At 40.7% G+C, this 16,664-nt stretch overlaps 1 protein-coding gene across 4 annotated transcripts in view; it reads right to left on the bottom strand.

Moving 5' to 3' along the window:
- Positions 1-2,635: 2,635 nt before the first annotated feature.
- TRPC4 (transient receptor potential cation channel subfamily C member 4) overlaps positions 2,636-16,664 on the bottom strand; it is a 62,581-nt gene continuing 48,552 nt past the window's right edge. For all 4 annotated transcript variants that reach the window (XM_028712225.2, XM_028712223.2, XM_028712229.2 and 1 more), the window contains 7 exons: positions 15,009-15,148; positions 12,310-12,623; positions 10,174-10,369; positions 8,838-9,032; positions 6,856-6,897; positions 5,666-5,755; positions 2,636-4,775 (listed from right to left, as the gene is read on the bottom strand). In XM_028712225.2, coding sequence (XP_028568058.2) covers positions 4,080-4,775; positions 5,666-5,755; positions 6,856-6,897; positions 8,838-9,032; positions 10,174-10,369; positions 12,310-12,623; positions 15,009-15,148 — 1,673 coding nt within the window. In that variant the 3' untranslated portion in view covers positions 2,636-4,079. The remainder of the gene's footprint in view (positions 4,776-5,665; positions 5,756-6,855; positions 6,898-8,837; positions 9,033-10,173; positions 10,370-12,309; positions 12,624-15,008; positions 15,149-16,664) is intronic.

Raw genomic sequence — 16,664 nt, forward strand, 5'->3', positions numbered from 1 at the left:
AGAGAAACCCTTGGTACAGTTCAGTGCTGTGTTTCTATAACACGCCCTAACCTGTAGCCTTTTCAAAATGTAGAAGAAACACCATCAGGAATGAGCTCTGGATTTAAATAATAGGTGCTGATGATTTGTTGTTTTTTTTGTTGCAAGTATGAGCCATTCTGTACTCTGGAAGCTCCCCAAAGGACAAGCCTGCTGAGCCACATTGCAAGGTGTGTTGGTCAAGATCTGCAGCTCCACAGGTAACCGGGTGAGTAAGTGTAGTGGGAGGATGCAAAAGAACATGGCTCTTTCTCTTCCACCTCCAGCGAAATGGGCCCGTTTCATTCATTCACCGCCTTAGAGCTACATGCATATTATTCCATTTTTGTTCACACTGTGAAAAATATTAAGAGAGAGAGAGGGAAAAAACAACTACAATGTCCTTTCAATACAAAGCACAGTCGCAACTGATACAGCTGAAAAGCACTTTTTCCATTAGAGGAACTGTAATTGTTACTTCATGTGGTTTTCGGATATGAAAAAAACTGTATCACTACCATGGGAATGTAAAATTAGTCTTTTAGAAATGCATTGTAAAAACATATTTCATTAGCGTGGATTCACACGGAACCTTTGAGGATACAGTACATGATCCCAGGCGGGAGCACTAGACTTGCATACACTTCAACTTTTTCTACCCCAAACCCCACCAGGCTGCTGCTGCCTGCCCACTGATTCCCACCCACTTGCTGCCAGAGCCCGGGGGCACCTTCCCCCCAAATGGGGCTGTTCCACTTAATACAGGGCGCTTAGCACCTAGGTACAGGTGTTGGGGGGAATAAAACTAGACATTATGATGCCCATAGTGAGCTCCCCATCAAAACCACACTCATTGACTTTAAATGTGTGCTGAGTGTAGCATTTCTGTGAGTGTAGTAATGTGGCAGCTAGACTGGTGATTGGGAGGGGCCGCCGAGACCACATAACACCGGTTCTGAAAGACCTACATTGGCTCCCAGTACATTTCTGATCACAATTCAAAGTGTTGGTAAAAGGTAAACGGACCCCTGACCATTAGGTCCAATCGTGGACGACTCTGGGGTTGCGGCGCTCATCTCGCTTTATTGGCCAAGGGAGCCGGCGTACAGCTTCCGGGTCATGTGGCCAGCAGGACTAAGCTGCTTCTGGCAAACCAGAGCAGCGCACGGAAACCCCGTTTACCTTTCCGTTGGAGCGGTACTTATTTATCTACTTGCACTTTGACGTGCTTTCAAACTGCTAGGTTGGCAGGAGCAGAGACCGAGCAATGGGAGCTCACGCCGTCACGGGGATTCGAACCGCCAACCTTCTGATCAGCAAGCCCTAGGCTCAGTGGTTTAGACCACAGCGCCACCCACGTGCTGACCTCTAAAGCCCTAAACAGCCTCGGCTCAGTATACCTGAAGGAGCGTCTCTACGCCCATCATTCAGCCGGGACACTGAGGTCCAGCGCCAAGGGCCTTCTGGCGGTTCCCTCACTGTGAAAGGCGAGGTTACAGGGAACCAGGCAGAGGACCTTCTCAGTAGTGGAACGCCCTCCCACAACTACCTGCCCTGTTTAGGGAAGTTTTTAATGTTTGATGTTTTATTGTGTTTTTAATATTCTGTTGGGAGCAGCCCAGAGTGGCTAGGGAAACCCAGCCACATGGGTGGGATGGAAAGAAAGAAAGAAAGAAAGAAAGAAAGAAAGAAAGAAAGAAAGAAAGAAAGAAAGAAAGAAAGAAAGAAAGATTAGGTTTTGTTCTGAACAATTATCCATATAACACACACACACACTCCGCCCTGGGATGTCCGCCACTGAAGAGACACAATATCCTATTTGGGCATATCAGAGGCTGGCAAGTGACACAGATTGAGAATCTCTTCTTGTTCAAGAGAGATCAGAACTATGGAGAGATAAACTTCAGTGCTCCCATTCTAAAAACAATTTAGATTATATGGGATTGTATTTCCGGATGTCTGGTGGAAGAGAAGTGTCTCCTCAGTATTTTTTGAGCTGAGACCTATTGCCCTGTTACCAACCACTAACATGAGAAAATCAGATCATTGTGTGTTGCTATGGCAATCCCAGGCACAGAAAGCACAGTCATTTGCTACGCTGCCAATGAGGAAGACCTTCCTTCATCTAAGAGAGGGAGTCTGCAACAACAGCACAGAGAATCGTGCTACATGTGGTGTGGGCCTGGTAGCAGTTTAATCATAACATTCAGCATAGAAGGTGCTGCCTCAGGTGTAGTGCGGACCAGAACTACATGAACAGATTTCAGGAAGGGTTGCCAGATCAGGAGTCTAAACCTGAATCCTAGCGGCAGCCCCTGGTGATGTCATAGGAGACGGCCCCCAGTGATGTCATAGGGCGGGCTCTCATGATGTCATTAAGTATGATGCATTAAGTGTTAACCACAATGTCTAACCAATGAGAAACTCATAGAGTGGTATAATTTTAAAGTTGGAAGGAAACTCTACAACTCTGCAAGGGAACTTTTGCTTTCAGTTGTCTATGCTCTCTGCCTTACCACATACATGCTTTATCACATGGTCAATTTACTGGAACAGATGTTCAGATATGAATGTAGTATATATTAGTCTTTTTATAACATAAAACACCAGTCGTTGATGAGAAAGAAACAAGACTGTTTAATTTCAAAAATTATTTTGGCTGACAGTAAAACACTTGTTTATGAAAATACTCTCAGATTAATAATATTGTACATTTAAAAGCCAACGGGTGGCATTCAACTTAGTTTTAGTCAGAGTATACCTACTGAAATTAATGGGGCTAACACAGTCATGTTCATTAATTCCAATATGTCTACTCTAACTAAAACTTAGTTGAATACCAGCCATCGTATTTATTGTGCAAAGAGTCAGAAAGGAGGCCACCAACATCTCGGAAAGGAGACTGATTCTGTTCAGATTTGTCTTTAGAAGATTTTGAATGATTGTCATAATTTGATAGCACATCAATTAGATTATTCTGAAGCACTCTTGTGTTGCTAGTGAAATACACTGGGATTATGAATGCAGAAGTGAAAAGAGACTTCTCGAAAGAGTACGGCTCACAGATTAATCCAAGCTTGAGTGTGTGTGGAGAGTCAGAACTGCTTCCAGGTTATCATTCAGAGACATTTTATAAAATATGCTCTCTCCCCCCCCCAACCCAGACCATCGAGGGGTATGTGTGTGGCTTGGAGAGGCTAAGGATGGATTAACCCATTTTCCATCAAAATGCATGTGCAAAGTTGCTTTGGTATGGGCATCTTCCACTAAAGAAGTCTTAGTATTTTATTTTGCTGCAGGGTTATATCTGAAGTTTTCAAATTTAAAAATTCGACTGCAACATTTTTTAGGTGTGGAAATGGTGGTCGCTAATAGGGCATACATAAATAACAAATTGACGCTATTTTACATAAATAGCAAAATGATTACTAGTAAATTATAGGCACTAACAATTTCAATAAATTATTTCACTGTTTAAAATTTAATTTATAAATAAGATTTCTAACTAGTTAAATAATTTTGGGTAAAGCCAGCTAAATCATATTCAGAGCAGACCCACCAAAATCAATTTATTTAAGTTGTCCATTGCTTTCAATGGGTCAGAGTAGATATCCGACATTAATCATAGAGTAATATTGGCTATCACCCTTTGACAGAAAGCACTGACAATTCTCTCTCGTCCATTTTTAGGAATCCTAAAAAAAGGTTCATAAAGGCTCTCACCTTTGTTAAGCTACATTTATTTGCATAGAAAAATATTTACCATAGGCAATTAACTATCACAGGAGAGAAATGGCATTTATTTCAAATTGAAAAAGATAGCTAAAAAGTATCTGTGGGTTATTGCAACAGTACAAGAATACAAGATGCTCCCATTTAATAAAAAATGTAAAAGAAGCTGTGAAAGCTAAAGCAGGCTACAAAACAGAAGGCTCCTCCATTTCCTCTTCTTCACTGAGCTATGTTACAGCTATGTGGCCTCTGAATGCTTTGATTCTTTATTTTCTGATTTAAGCATCACCACCACCAAGTGTGTTTCTATAGGCTTCTGCCTCCGCTCATCACAATCTTGTTGTCAGGTAATTGTCCTGAACAATTGTTTCTTGTTTCACAACAGAGTCACTACTACTGAAGTCCTGCTCATTGTCCGGAGAATCCTTTGGTGTGGGCAAATTAGCCTTCTTCATTTCAGAAGCAGCAACTTTCTCATCCGCCTTTGAGTCCAGCGCCTCATTTCTGGCCTGATTATGAGTGCCTGCGGTACAGCTTTCGCTGAGATCCCGAATGTTGAGTTCACAGTTCACAACCAATGCTTTCACTCCCATTTCAGGAGTTTTCTCACATTCGTCTGCTTGTTGGCGGGAAACTTCTTCAGAAATCGAGTAAATACTGGTCCTTTGCTCAGCACTTTTGGATTGTCTATGAAAGAACCCAAACTTCTTCACGTCACTCACAAAATTCACTTTCCTCTGCTTTTCCTTGGAGGAAACTCTTGTCATCATGGCTGACCCATTGCTGTGGCTGTGGGCTTCAGATGCTCTTGCCACTGCTTTGGGGTGAATCATTGAAGTTATGTCAAAAAGGCTAAGGTTTCTCTTCTTAATTTTCTCGTCTCCTCCATTTTCATTTCCTTCATCAGATTCCGGCAAAGAGGACTCTTCTCTGCTGACTTTTGAGGACTGTAAGTTAGACAGCTTGTTTCCTTTTAACAAACCCAGGACTTCAAAGCGGAAACTGGAAATATCTTGCTTTAACTCCTAAAACATTAGAAGAAAAATGCTATGCTTAACCTGAAAGGAACTGTAAATAAATAAATAGCCACCCTTCATCCGATGATCTCAGGGCAGTTCACAAGATAAATGCTGGAATATCATTAAATTGCTATTTTAATAAGTATCTTGCTATTTACGAGTAGCAGAAATGTTTTCGGCTGCTGAGAATTGACTATAGGGATGTCAGAAAGAGAGATGGAAGGAAGTCTAAGCTCACTTTGAGCAAATAATATAAGCTGTGAATATGTGTATTGAATTAAATGAAATATGGGAAAATTTAATAAAAATTATGTTTAAAAAAGAGAGAGAGAATTGAAACTTGGGTTTGGGGATGCAGTGTGGGTTTTGGAGGGGGAAGGGGGAAATAAATAAAAGTTCACTTGAGGCCATTTATAGTATTCCAAGTTCTCCCCCACTTAGTGAATTGTTTCACGAAAGGTGAATACAGTCTGCCTATGGAAAGGTGCAAGAGACGTCATAAAGTTTAGCTCTCATGATTTTTTCACAAACCCTTCCCTGCTATGTTATGAGATCATTAAGTGACAGTGTGTGGATTCCTGTCATGTTTTCCTCACAAGGCATCCAGATTTCACGGGCTGGCTATGCTTCTACATCTTGGTTTACTTCTACATCCAGTAAACCCTACAGACTCTCTGTGTTTCTATTTTTAATGTTTCATATTTGATATTAGACACTGTATGTGAAAATTGAAAATTGTTGCATTACAATGTATTTCACGTACGTTTTTGTGTGTAAATGCACTCAACTTTCAGTGGCAAATATCTTAGATTATTCCCCACCACCACCACTACCACGTGAAGCTCTTTAATGTTTTGATTCATTGTTATTAAGGTGTCCAACATAAGAACAGTCACCTTAAAATTCTCTTCGGTCAACCCCTCTTCAGTTTTAGCATCTCTTATCATTGCAGCCACGTATCTCTTAACCAGATTTCTCATGACCTCCTGGAAGATAAGAACAGTCCAATTTTGACATCACTTCTAACTGTGCTGCTTGACATTTGATGAATCAGAAATTTCATCACCTTTTGCCTTAAATTATGCCATTACAAAAAAAAAAGGACTAAAAAAATCATTATATGTAGAGTAATTGCCAGCTGGTCACTTTTCTGGGAAACAGATTCTGCCACACAGGAATTGTAGGGATCCAGGGGAACCTGTCTTCATTTTGACCCTTGTTTATAGAAAAATTAAATTTGTGCAGGTGCCATGTTTTGAACTGAGCTGAAGGGCCACAACAGCCCTTAGCTTTGGCCCCGACTTGCTCTAGCACAAGTTGAGACATCGGCAAAAATGTCATTAATTCTCACAGTGAATGGCACTGCTCACTCCCATTTACTTGTGATCTGACAAATGCCAGGAGCTGAGATGCATAAGGGAGGCAATGTTACATAGACACAGTTGATCTTCACACTTTACTTGTGTTAACAGTTGGGAGAAAGCAATTGAAGTAAATACATTTGAAAGTAGCTTGCATTAGCCCAAAGGTGGATGCTGTCCATTACTTTCCATGAGATGATCATCTGGCTGTACAACCAGATATTCAAGCAAGTGGGGATGCCTTCCTGGCTTTCAATGAGATGTGCACCTGCATATACAGTGGTACCTTGGTTCTCAAACTTAATCCGTTCTGGGAGTCCATTCGATTCCTGAAATGGTTCGAAAACCAAGATGCAGCTTCCGATTGGCTGCAGGAGCTCCCTGCACTGAATCAGAAGCCGCGTCAGATGTTCGACTTCCAAAAAACGTTCGCAAACCAGAACATTTACTTCTGGGTTTGTGGCATTCAGGAGCCAAGCCGTTTGAGTACCAAGATACCACTGTATATTCATTTGCAAATTCCCCAGGCACTAAGGTTTGCAGCTGCAACTGGAAGCATTTATTCTTGGACAGCTTTGGGCAGAAGATAAGCTCGAATAATTGTATCCAACAATGGAATGGCAATATCTATGTTGGAAACTAAATCGGTATCCTGTCGTGAGTGACATCCTGAGCAAAATGCTCAATTCCTTCTGGTAAAAAAAGTAAAAGATGAGATTGGTTACCTGATACTGATTATGCCTTCTCAAATTATCAGCTGCACGCCTCTGAAAATAAAGAACATAAATTAGCTGGAATGATATTTGAAAAGCAATTATGTCTGAATAGCAGAAATGTCCACCATGCCCAAAATCATCCACAAAAGGTCTGCCTCAAAATTAGGCTTAATTTGATGCAAACCTTTTGTTAAAAAGATAATATCCAAGGAAGAATATGAATGGTGTTACATCTTACTGTGAAGTCCATGTCAATTTTACAGGAAAGACCCATTCACAAGAGCTCCCAAATTAAACCTTTTACTTCAAGGAAAGTAATACTTGGCTAAGAGTGATGGCCAAAGAAGAAGAGAAGAAGAAGAAGATTGATTGCTTAAGACAGCTGCAAAATGATGAGTAGAAGTGAACATGGATCAACTTCAGTGTCCAGGAAAGGCATTAGGATTTTGAAAACAGAGGCCACATTCAGACTACAGTGGTACCTCGGGTTAAGTACTTCATTCGTTCCGGAGGTCCGTACTTAACCTGAAACTGTTCTTAACCTGAAGCACCACTTTAGCTAATGGGGCCTCCTGCTGCTGCCGCGCCACCGGAGTACGATTTCTGTTCTCATCCTGAAGCAAAGTTCTTAACCTGAAGCACTATTTCTGGGTTAGTGGAGTCTGTAACCTGAAGCATATGTAACCTGAAGCGTATGTAACCCGAGGTACCACTGTACTTCTTGGATCTAGCCCTGACTCATGGAAATTGGACAGTGTAGGCAGAGCAGATATGAGGCAGTCAATAAAGAGGAACTTTGACTGAAAATTTTGTGTGTGTGTGTGTGTGTGTGTGTGTGTGTGTGTGTGTGTGTGTTAGGGGTGACATAAGACCTTATGGAGAATGTGCATATAATCTGCCCATGAAGAAGGAATTGTGTTCATTTCCTGGTCAATATACATAAACCAGCATGCATGTATCAACTGCATTTTGTACATTCTCCAGTCAGTATGCATAGCCTCCAAGAAACATGCTCTTGTCTTTTTTAATCTATATCTTGTTCAGAAGTGTGAAATCTGTGCCCCCTGCCCTCTGCTTCTGGCCCACTGCCTAATCTTACATGGCTTACAACATGCCTTCCCTGTGACCAGCCAAGCATTGGAAAGAGGGGGTAGGTCTGCAGATAAATATTTATTCTGTTGGGGATTGTGCAGAATGGCCAGAGAGTACACAAAATGCAGTTGGAGAGATTTAGTTAATTTTCCCAAAGGCCTATTAGGATGGGGGGTGGGGTTGCATTTATTGACCAGGAAAGGTGCACAATTCCCTCTTCATGGGCAGATTCTTCAGGAGGTCTAGTGAATGAGCACAATGGCCAGTTCTTATGCATATTAACTGCTCATCTTACATTGCACCTAACATATACTTTTAGGAAAAATATCCTTTGTAATGGGGAAAAGAAAGTGGCAAAATAGTGACTTGGGAGATGCAGGACTACAGCTGTGCTGTGTGTGCATGCGTGTGTGCAATTCCACACTTTATATGGCAGTTAACTCGGGCTGACTATTGAATGTCCAATCCTGACTCCCTGATGTGTGTATTGCTGTGATACACATGCACAAACATTACTAATTCAGCAGTCTTTTTACATGATAGTAAGTCGGGAGTTCCCATCCATAGCTTTTTGGTAATGAAAACCATCATTGGGGATTGTTTGGGGGAAAGTTATTTTTAAGATGTCAAAGTTACGGTATGTCTTTCCAAATTCGTAACACCTGACTCATTATTTTGGTGGTGATAGGCAACACTGATCAGTTCTGGTTTCCCTTAACCAGAAAAGGGAAGGGGTAGATATTTTCATTTTGTGCTTGTCTCCCAACAGTGGTATGAGATAGATGGAAAATAGTAGTGCCCAGGCTGGCTTTTGCCCAACATGCTGGTGTCTAATATCTATGGTAACACCTAAAGATAAAGAAAGGCAGGTGGTGAGGAAAACGGCAATTTTTGCTTACCCCAATTGTTCCAAAACTTTCAGGTTTCTTTCTGATTTTTTTCCTGAACACTTGTCTCCACAGCCATCTGATCAGGTACCAGAGAGATTTGGGACTTGGTATGACATTAAACGGAGTAGGCAGAGTCCCTCCTTCTTCGAAGTAACTCATCCAAAGTTTTGTTCGAGCAAATTTCCATTCAATGTCTGCATGATCCTGAATACAGGAAATATGGAAACATATTTTCATTTCTTATTGGAGAGATCGGGAATTCTTCCTCTACCTGTTTTTACACAGGTGCTGAAAACCATTTTAGTCCATCAGGTATGCTGGACTACCTAATGGACTAAACGGTTTTTATGTTGTCTCCTTTGCTTTTAAAGCAAAAGTTTGAGTTATTTTTATTCTAGAAATTGGACCCAATTTGGATCACGGCTGTGTTACAATGGGAAAGGAACCTCCTCAAGTTGTTACTCTATACCAAATTAGAATCCCCAGTAGCTTTTTTAGGGGAAGCACAATTATGTGGGGAGATCAAATCATGGATTTTCCACATAACTTTTACTTTGGTTCTAGGGAAGGGGGAAATAGATATAGATCTTGAAGGCAGAGAATAGCTTTTTCAAAACCTGATCTGTAAAGCTACTTGAGGAGCCTTTTCTGCTGAAGAGGAGGATGGGAAATAGTGAATAAACAAGGACACAGCAGTTAAAAGTAAAGAAGAAGTAGGACAAAAGTAGGTGTGTTCAATGTACGATAAGTAAAGCAAACTGAATGGTATGGGGAAGAATGCAGGGGAAAAGGAAAGAACAAATGAAGGAAAACAGAAATGAGAATAATGGGAAGAAGATAGAAAGACCCAGGCAGATTTGGTCTTCTCAGTACAAGGAAAAATTAAAGTAAGAATGTAAGTTGATGAAACTGAGAAGTATCTAGAAGAGAATCAAATGTATATAAGAGAATATAGGTCTAATAAGATGGCTGGCTAGGAACTGAAAGTCAGTAACACTTTGGCATAATTTGGCAAAACTAGAAATCTCAACTTTCTTGCTTAGAAAAGTAGGTTCTTTATATGTCCCCCAATGTTGAATACTGATTAAATTATGAGTTGCTGGGTGCTGAATACCAAATGGTATGCAAAGCCAGGCTTATTTAATTTTGCACCTGGTGAAAAATTATTCCTACTGGAATGCTCAGGTAGCTGATTTCTGCTTCTTTGGAGGCTAGAGCACATTCTAGGGAACCTAATTTTGTAAGCATACATAAGCACAGGATTATTGTTCTCAAACAGCTGGAATTTTGGTCAACTGACAGATACGGCTTTCAAAGTGAACAAGAATCAAACCAAGGAACTGACAGCAATGAGCTGATAGGAATTGTTCATCATAGCTATCAACATGTTGAGAAGGACGACCAGAGAGATGACATTGTAGGTCCCAAACATGGTGGCCCCAACAAACTCAGTGAATTCATGTCGTGCGTCTACATTGGTCACATAAAGGTTGATGAGCCCAAACACGGACCAAAACAGTGACTGGAGAGTTTCAAACAAACTGCAAAAAAAGAAAGAAAGAAAAGGAAAAGTCTTAAAGAAAACAGAAGCATCTCATTTGTTTTAAATACTACATCATCACCCCAAAGTTTAATTAAAACCTTTAAACTTAAAACAGCAAATGAGACATTTAAATGCAATTAAGTTATAGCCCAGTTCTAGGCCGTGCTCACTGGGATTCGAGCATTGATTAGCACATGGGGAAATCAGGTGCTCTTGCAAAGCCTCAATGGATCATAAAGGGATTTTGGATAACAGGGAAATAGTGAAGAGGGAGGGTGGGGCAGGCTATCTATCGTCCCTGGCATAGCATCCTAAGGGCACATTGGTACCAGTGGAAACAGTGCAGCTATATAGGACTTGGTGGCTTTTACATGGCACTAGATTAGGTATTGAAATGCAAATTGGGGCTTGCAGTTCAGTACTGCAATTAGGGTGAAACTAGATGTTACAAATAAACACTGAGCTGCCGCTGAAAAACATCACCCCCAACTGAAGTCCGTCCCCCCTCCGTACTTATATATGTGCTGACATCATCATGCTTTGTATCTCCCCAGCTACTGCAGCCAATTATGCTGCCTACATGCAGGAAAACGCACAGGATGAGAATGCATCTGTACACGATGTAAGTTTTGCTGCATGTTACAGAGAGGAATAACTTGAAACAATGCTGTCACTTTGGGTGGCAGCTCCTTTTCATCATAACGTCTAGATCTCCTATTACATTTCCTCAGTCAAATTTTTGGTACTGATTCTTTCACATCTGGGTTTTTTTTTAGCAGCATTAAAGGTATGAGTCATAAGAATATAAGCAAAGCCTGCTGGATCAGGCCAAACTTCCAAGAGACTGCGATCTACTCCCACTATAAAAAAACTGGCAGCGATCTACCCATCAAAGTTGTTCAGCTTTTTTTAGGGGGGCAATCGGAGTCCCAGGATTGACCAGGGACACTCCGCGATCGGCCAGTAAATTGTGATTGACCTGTTGGACACCCCTGGTCTACAGAATCCTGCTCTCACAGTGGTCAACCACATGCCTGTGGGGAGCCCACAAGAAGGATTTGAGGACAAGAACCCTCTCCCCACATGTGGTATCCAGAAACTGGTATTCAGAAGCATTACTGCCTCTGGTCATGGAGGACAGCACAAACCATCGTGGCTAGTAGTCATCAATAGCCTTCTCCTCCAGGAATTTGTCTAATCTTTGTTTAAAGCCATCTAAATCAGTGACCATGACTGCCTCCCATTGAAGCAAGTTCCATAGTTTAACTATGGAATATCTCTTATCCCCAAGTTACTGATCACTGAATTGGCAGTAATTAATCAAAATGAAAGGTAATCATTTTTGATTAATGCTTCCAGAGGTAAATTCCATCCCTTCCAGTCATAAAGTCATCCCAGTCCCTGAAATTTGCAGAAGTCCCTTTTGGTTCTAGAAAGTGTACTTATGGCCCCTTCTGTTTTCCACCAATGAAATGAAGAGTGGTTAAGCAGCAGCAATTATAGGAACAGAAAATGTGTTATGTTTCCTCTGCAACCTCATTGTGTCCAAAGGAAGCCTAATTCATCATCTGTACAAGCTATCATAACATTTTAAAACATCCTTCCCCAACTCTGTGATCTCCAGGTGTTTCTAACTACAACCCCCATCATCCCTGACCACTGATCATATTGGTCTCTCCAGCAGAGAATTAGCCACCAGACAGTTTTGACGTAGTCTAGCTCACATTATTATTGTTGTCAAACAATAGGTTTTGGTCAATGTTATGACCAAACCTTTAAGTATCAGTTTGTTGCCTTGTATGTTGTGCATTTAAATTCCTTCCTCAAAATGAAATCAGTTTGCCGCCCTAGACAACTCTTTAGCAACAAATCAACATGGAGCACTGTGCAATACAAAAAGAATACTATGAATCATTTAAGTAGGAAATGCTAACTTACGTTGAAAATGCATTATTCTGATTTTCACACCGAATCCCTTTACAGCGATTGGCATCATTTGTTTCATAATAGAAATATAGCTGGTTAAGTCCATTTGCAAAAGCTAGCAGCACAAGACAGTAGATGAAAAGAAACTTTAAAATGTCCAGTAACATTCTTCCAAGAGAGATCTGCAATGGTCCCAGATGAGAATTTGCAGTGAATAATGAGATCAGGCGCAGAGAACTAAAGATGTTTGCAATAGCAAACAGTGCCTCAGCCACCAGTGTTGGGTGCCACATATCCCAGCTCTGTCTTGGGAGCAGCCCACTGTACTGAAAACAATAGAGTTATGCAAAATTAGCAAGGTCTTTCCCCAACAAGACAAAAACCATTATGTTCTGCAATCACTTTTCATTTTAGCAAGACCATACTCTTGCAAGACAGACCCTCAATGAGTAATTGTTAGATAGGACTCCTTTCATTTGCTGCTTCACAATCCTTTTGAGAATACAGCCTTGGTACTCAAACAACTTGGAACCCAAACACTGCAAACCCAGAAGTAAGGGTTCCAGTTTGCAAACTTTTTTCGGAAGCTGAACTTGGCTCCTTTTTGAGTGTTATGCTTCCGATTTGAGTGCCACACATCCGCTTCGAGTGTTACACTGAGGTCTGTCAGTTTTTGCTATTTATTTTGCGTGTTTGTTTCTGTGGCTTTTTGTTTTGTTTTTGTGACTGTGTGGAACCCAGTTCAGCTACTGATTGATTGATTGTGTTACTGCAGTACATTGTTTCTTGCTTTCATTTTATGGATCAATGGTCTCGTTAGATAGTAAAATTCATGTTAAATTGCTGTTTTAGGGGCTGTTTTTAAAAGTCTGGAAAGGATTAATCCATTTTGCATTACTTTCTATGGGAAAGCGCACCTTGGTTTTGGAACGCTTTGGTTTTGGAATGGACTTCTGGAACGGGTTAAGTTTGAGAACCAAGGTACCACTGTAATAATAATAATAATAATAATAATAATAATAATAATAATAATAATAATAATAATAATATATTTGTACCCTGCCCATCTGACTGGGTTGCCCCAGCCACTGTGGGTGGCTTCCAACACATTTAAAAACAATATTTTGTGAGGTACCCTATATTCTGAACAGATGAACAGTCCTTCCCCTGTAACTGTGACCAGACCACTCCCCTGGAAATTCCCCACAGATAGTTACTCTGTGTTTTGTTTCTGAATATGCATCTTCCAGAATATACACCTTCTTCACAGAAGCTAACTGGCCAGAACTAGGTAGATATTTTGACATGTCACACTCTACAGTCATTGAGAAAGAGAGAGCAGTCTCTAAATAAATTTCTAAAGCATCACCTAGAGACTACGCTGCAAAATCGAAGTTAAAACATCACAAATCTCTTGCGATGATGGCAGTCCTGTGTTCAGGACACTCATTATCTCTGCTATCCAACAAAGTCTGTATAATCCATGTTCCAAAGTTCAATTGTCTTTTACGACCACTGGATGGTGACCCCACTGGGCGCAGTAATCCAGCCAGAGAAAAATGGTGGCAGACTATGTTTAGGGCACCTTTTCTAGCCCCTCCCTCTTTTTGGAGCCAGCAGAGTGGTTCCTAAATAGGACTGCTCAGTCATGGATACAGCTGCTGAGCTACTCAACTGCCTCATTCCTTGAGTCGGAACGACTGAATCTGTATTCACTGCCCATGTGCCGGTTCATGACGAGGGGCTTCCAGATTTCACAGTCCTGCCCCCGTTACCATTTGCTGATTGCCATGGGACTTCTTTGGGTCTGGGATGGGCTTTTGGAAGACGCCTGTGCGTGAATTTGTTTTATGTTGCAGTATTCACAGTAAGGCTTTATTCCCATGGCATGAGTATCACAACGACCAGTAGGTTCATATCTGCTGCAGCCTTCATCCGCCTTCACAGCCATTGTAACATACCACTTGTTATCTTCTGCCTGTTCTGCTGCTGAGGACGTCTTGGATCATTCCTTGTCTCCCTTTGACCTTACTGCCTTGGGTGACCCTGCTGGGAATACGAGACTCCCGACGGCTTCGTTCAAAGGGTCATAGGAACGTGCAAGCCCAGTCACCACAACAAGGTGATGATCCAGCGAGTGAGACATCAGGAATGGAACTGAACTGGTACATAAAATAATTCATCTCCACAAGCAGGCTGGATTTTACTGGTCTCAGATACCTATGAAGTTTAACCTGAAATTGAATCCAGTCAAGATGTGCCTTGCAGGCTCTTGAGTTTGGGAAATGAGTAGATTTCCTGTTCTTGTTGGGATTGCTCTCCCCTGGAGAGTTCAGGTATGTTGTTTGGGAGATACTCCCTGATCTGATTTTATTTCACTAATCAACAGAAATTATTCAGGAAATTGTGACATTTGAATTCCTTAACAGTGAATTTCCAGTTACAGTGAATTTCCATTTTGCTTTTGTCCTATTTGTTCACTCCAAAAATTCTAATTCAGAATGGGCATTTCCCACAATGAGCCAAAACTTTTGTTTAGGATTATCTCTTATGCCCAAGTTACTGATTACTGACTTGGCAGTTATTAATCAACAACGAAAAGCAATATAAAGAGAACAGATTTTGAAAAAGGGAAAACAACAATAAAATCACATTCAAAGTAAATGTCAAGTATACAGTATATTCACAATATGAATAGATGGCTTGATTACCTTTGAAAATGCAACAATTTTTAAAGATATTGTTGCCAGGTACAATGAGTTCATTACAAAATCCATCAGGTTCCACCAGTCATGAATATAATCCTGCAGGCCGCCATCCCACATTTGTTTAATTTCACCCCAGATAAACCCTGCAAATATAGAAAGCAGTGATATAAGTTAGTTGTATGAATTGCTTAAGCTGTTGTGTTTATTTGCTTAAAATGAAATAAAAGCACAATACATTTTAAGCATGCTCAACTACAACCGTAATAACCATTACAATCTATTAGTCACATATATTGTTATTTTTCATTTGTGATTCACGTTTTCAATATATATATATGGCATAATCAATGGGAAAATTTCCAGTGCAGTCCCACGGAAGAGAACAGGAGCTGCAGCAACAATGGTTACTATTCTGCTCACCATGTACTTTGGTTCCACTGACTGCAGCCTAAAGGCAATGGGGAGAAGAATAACTCTGAACTTGGCAGGCTGTGAATTCAGGTTCAAATTTATAACTGCTTTTCAAACTTTGATTTTTGACCTTTAAACAACACTTCCTGAAATTTAGCACCAGTGGTCACCTGCTGTTTAAATGGCACTTCAGAGGAACTGAATGTGAGGAAAATCTCAGTCACCTAAAGTGAAATTTATTGTTGGGAAATAATTGTTTTATTACTATTCATAGCAATGAACACCACCTTTTTGTTTTCCATAGCACTCGTAACTGATTTAAGACACTCATTCTGAGAAACAGCTAATAGGAAACACTTATCAGATGTTATGCATACAGGTAGCTTTGCTTGAACAAATCAGGATATATTTCAAGCAGCTAATAAATTTCAGTGTGGCTGGTATACCTTGGAAAATAATAGTTTTAGGGAGAGAACGTAAAGAGCCTTTTGGGGTGTAATCCAGTACTGAACATCCTTCAGCTGAGGGGCTAAAGGATTTGGTGACAACCATGGTAGATGCACTACCTCTGCCACTCCAAAAATACAGGTGAAATGGCCAAAACAGGGCAGACATGGGTGAGATGTGGGTAGCACAGGAGAGTAAAATACTTGGATCAAATCCTATACCCTTAGAATTTTACAACAGCCACAGACCTGCTGCAAAGAACTATTCTCCTATTGCATTTTTAAAAAAAGAATAGGCAACTTCCTGTGCCATCACAAGAGTGTAAGATGTGAACTCAGCATCCAGTTACAGAATATTGCTGCCATATATAATTCCCCAAAAGAGATACGATAACTCAAGATGACAGGGTGAACATAACATGGGATTTGGTTATATATTTTTGTGCACATTTAGGAGTTCTCAAGGAGGAGCCCTTAAATTCCAGCTTTTTCTCCATTACATTCACACATTCCCAAAACATTGCTAATGGTCTTTTTGATTGTCATGAATCATTGCAGCCAGGGCCAAAATAATAATGCCAAATGTATTCAGCAAAAGGACTTGGAAGTTAAGCGCATGCTTAAATCTCTTCTGTTGATTGAAATCAGTGGTGAAAAAGAACATATGAGATGGTAAGCAGCTTGGAGGAGATTCTGATCAGAAAAAGGCCAGGAGTAAAGAGAGGTCAGCACTTCCTTCCATGTAACTACTTTGTTGAAAACTGCAACCAACTGGGGCTGATTTTAGTTGTTTTTTATTTAT

The sequence above is a fragment of the Podarcis muralis genome, chromosome 17, assembly GCF_964188315.1.
Source record: "Podarcis muralis chromosome 17, rPodMur119.hap1.1, whole genome shotgun sequence".
Classification (NCBI taxonomy): domain Eukaryota; kingdom Metazoa; phylum Chordata; class Lepidosauria; order Squamata; family Lacertidae; genus Podarcis; species Podarcis muralis.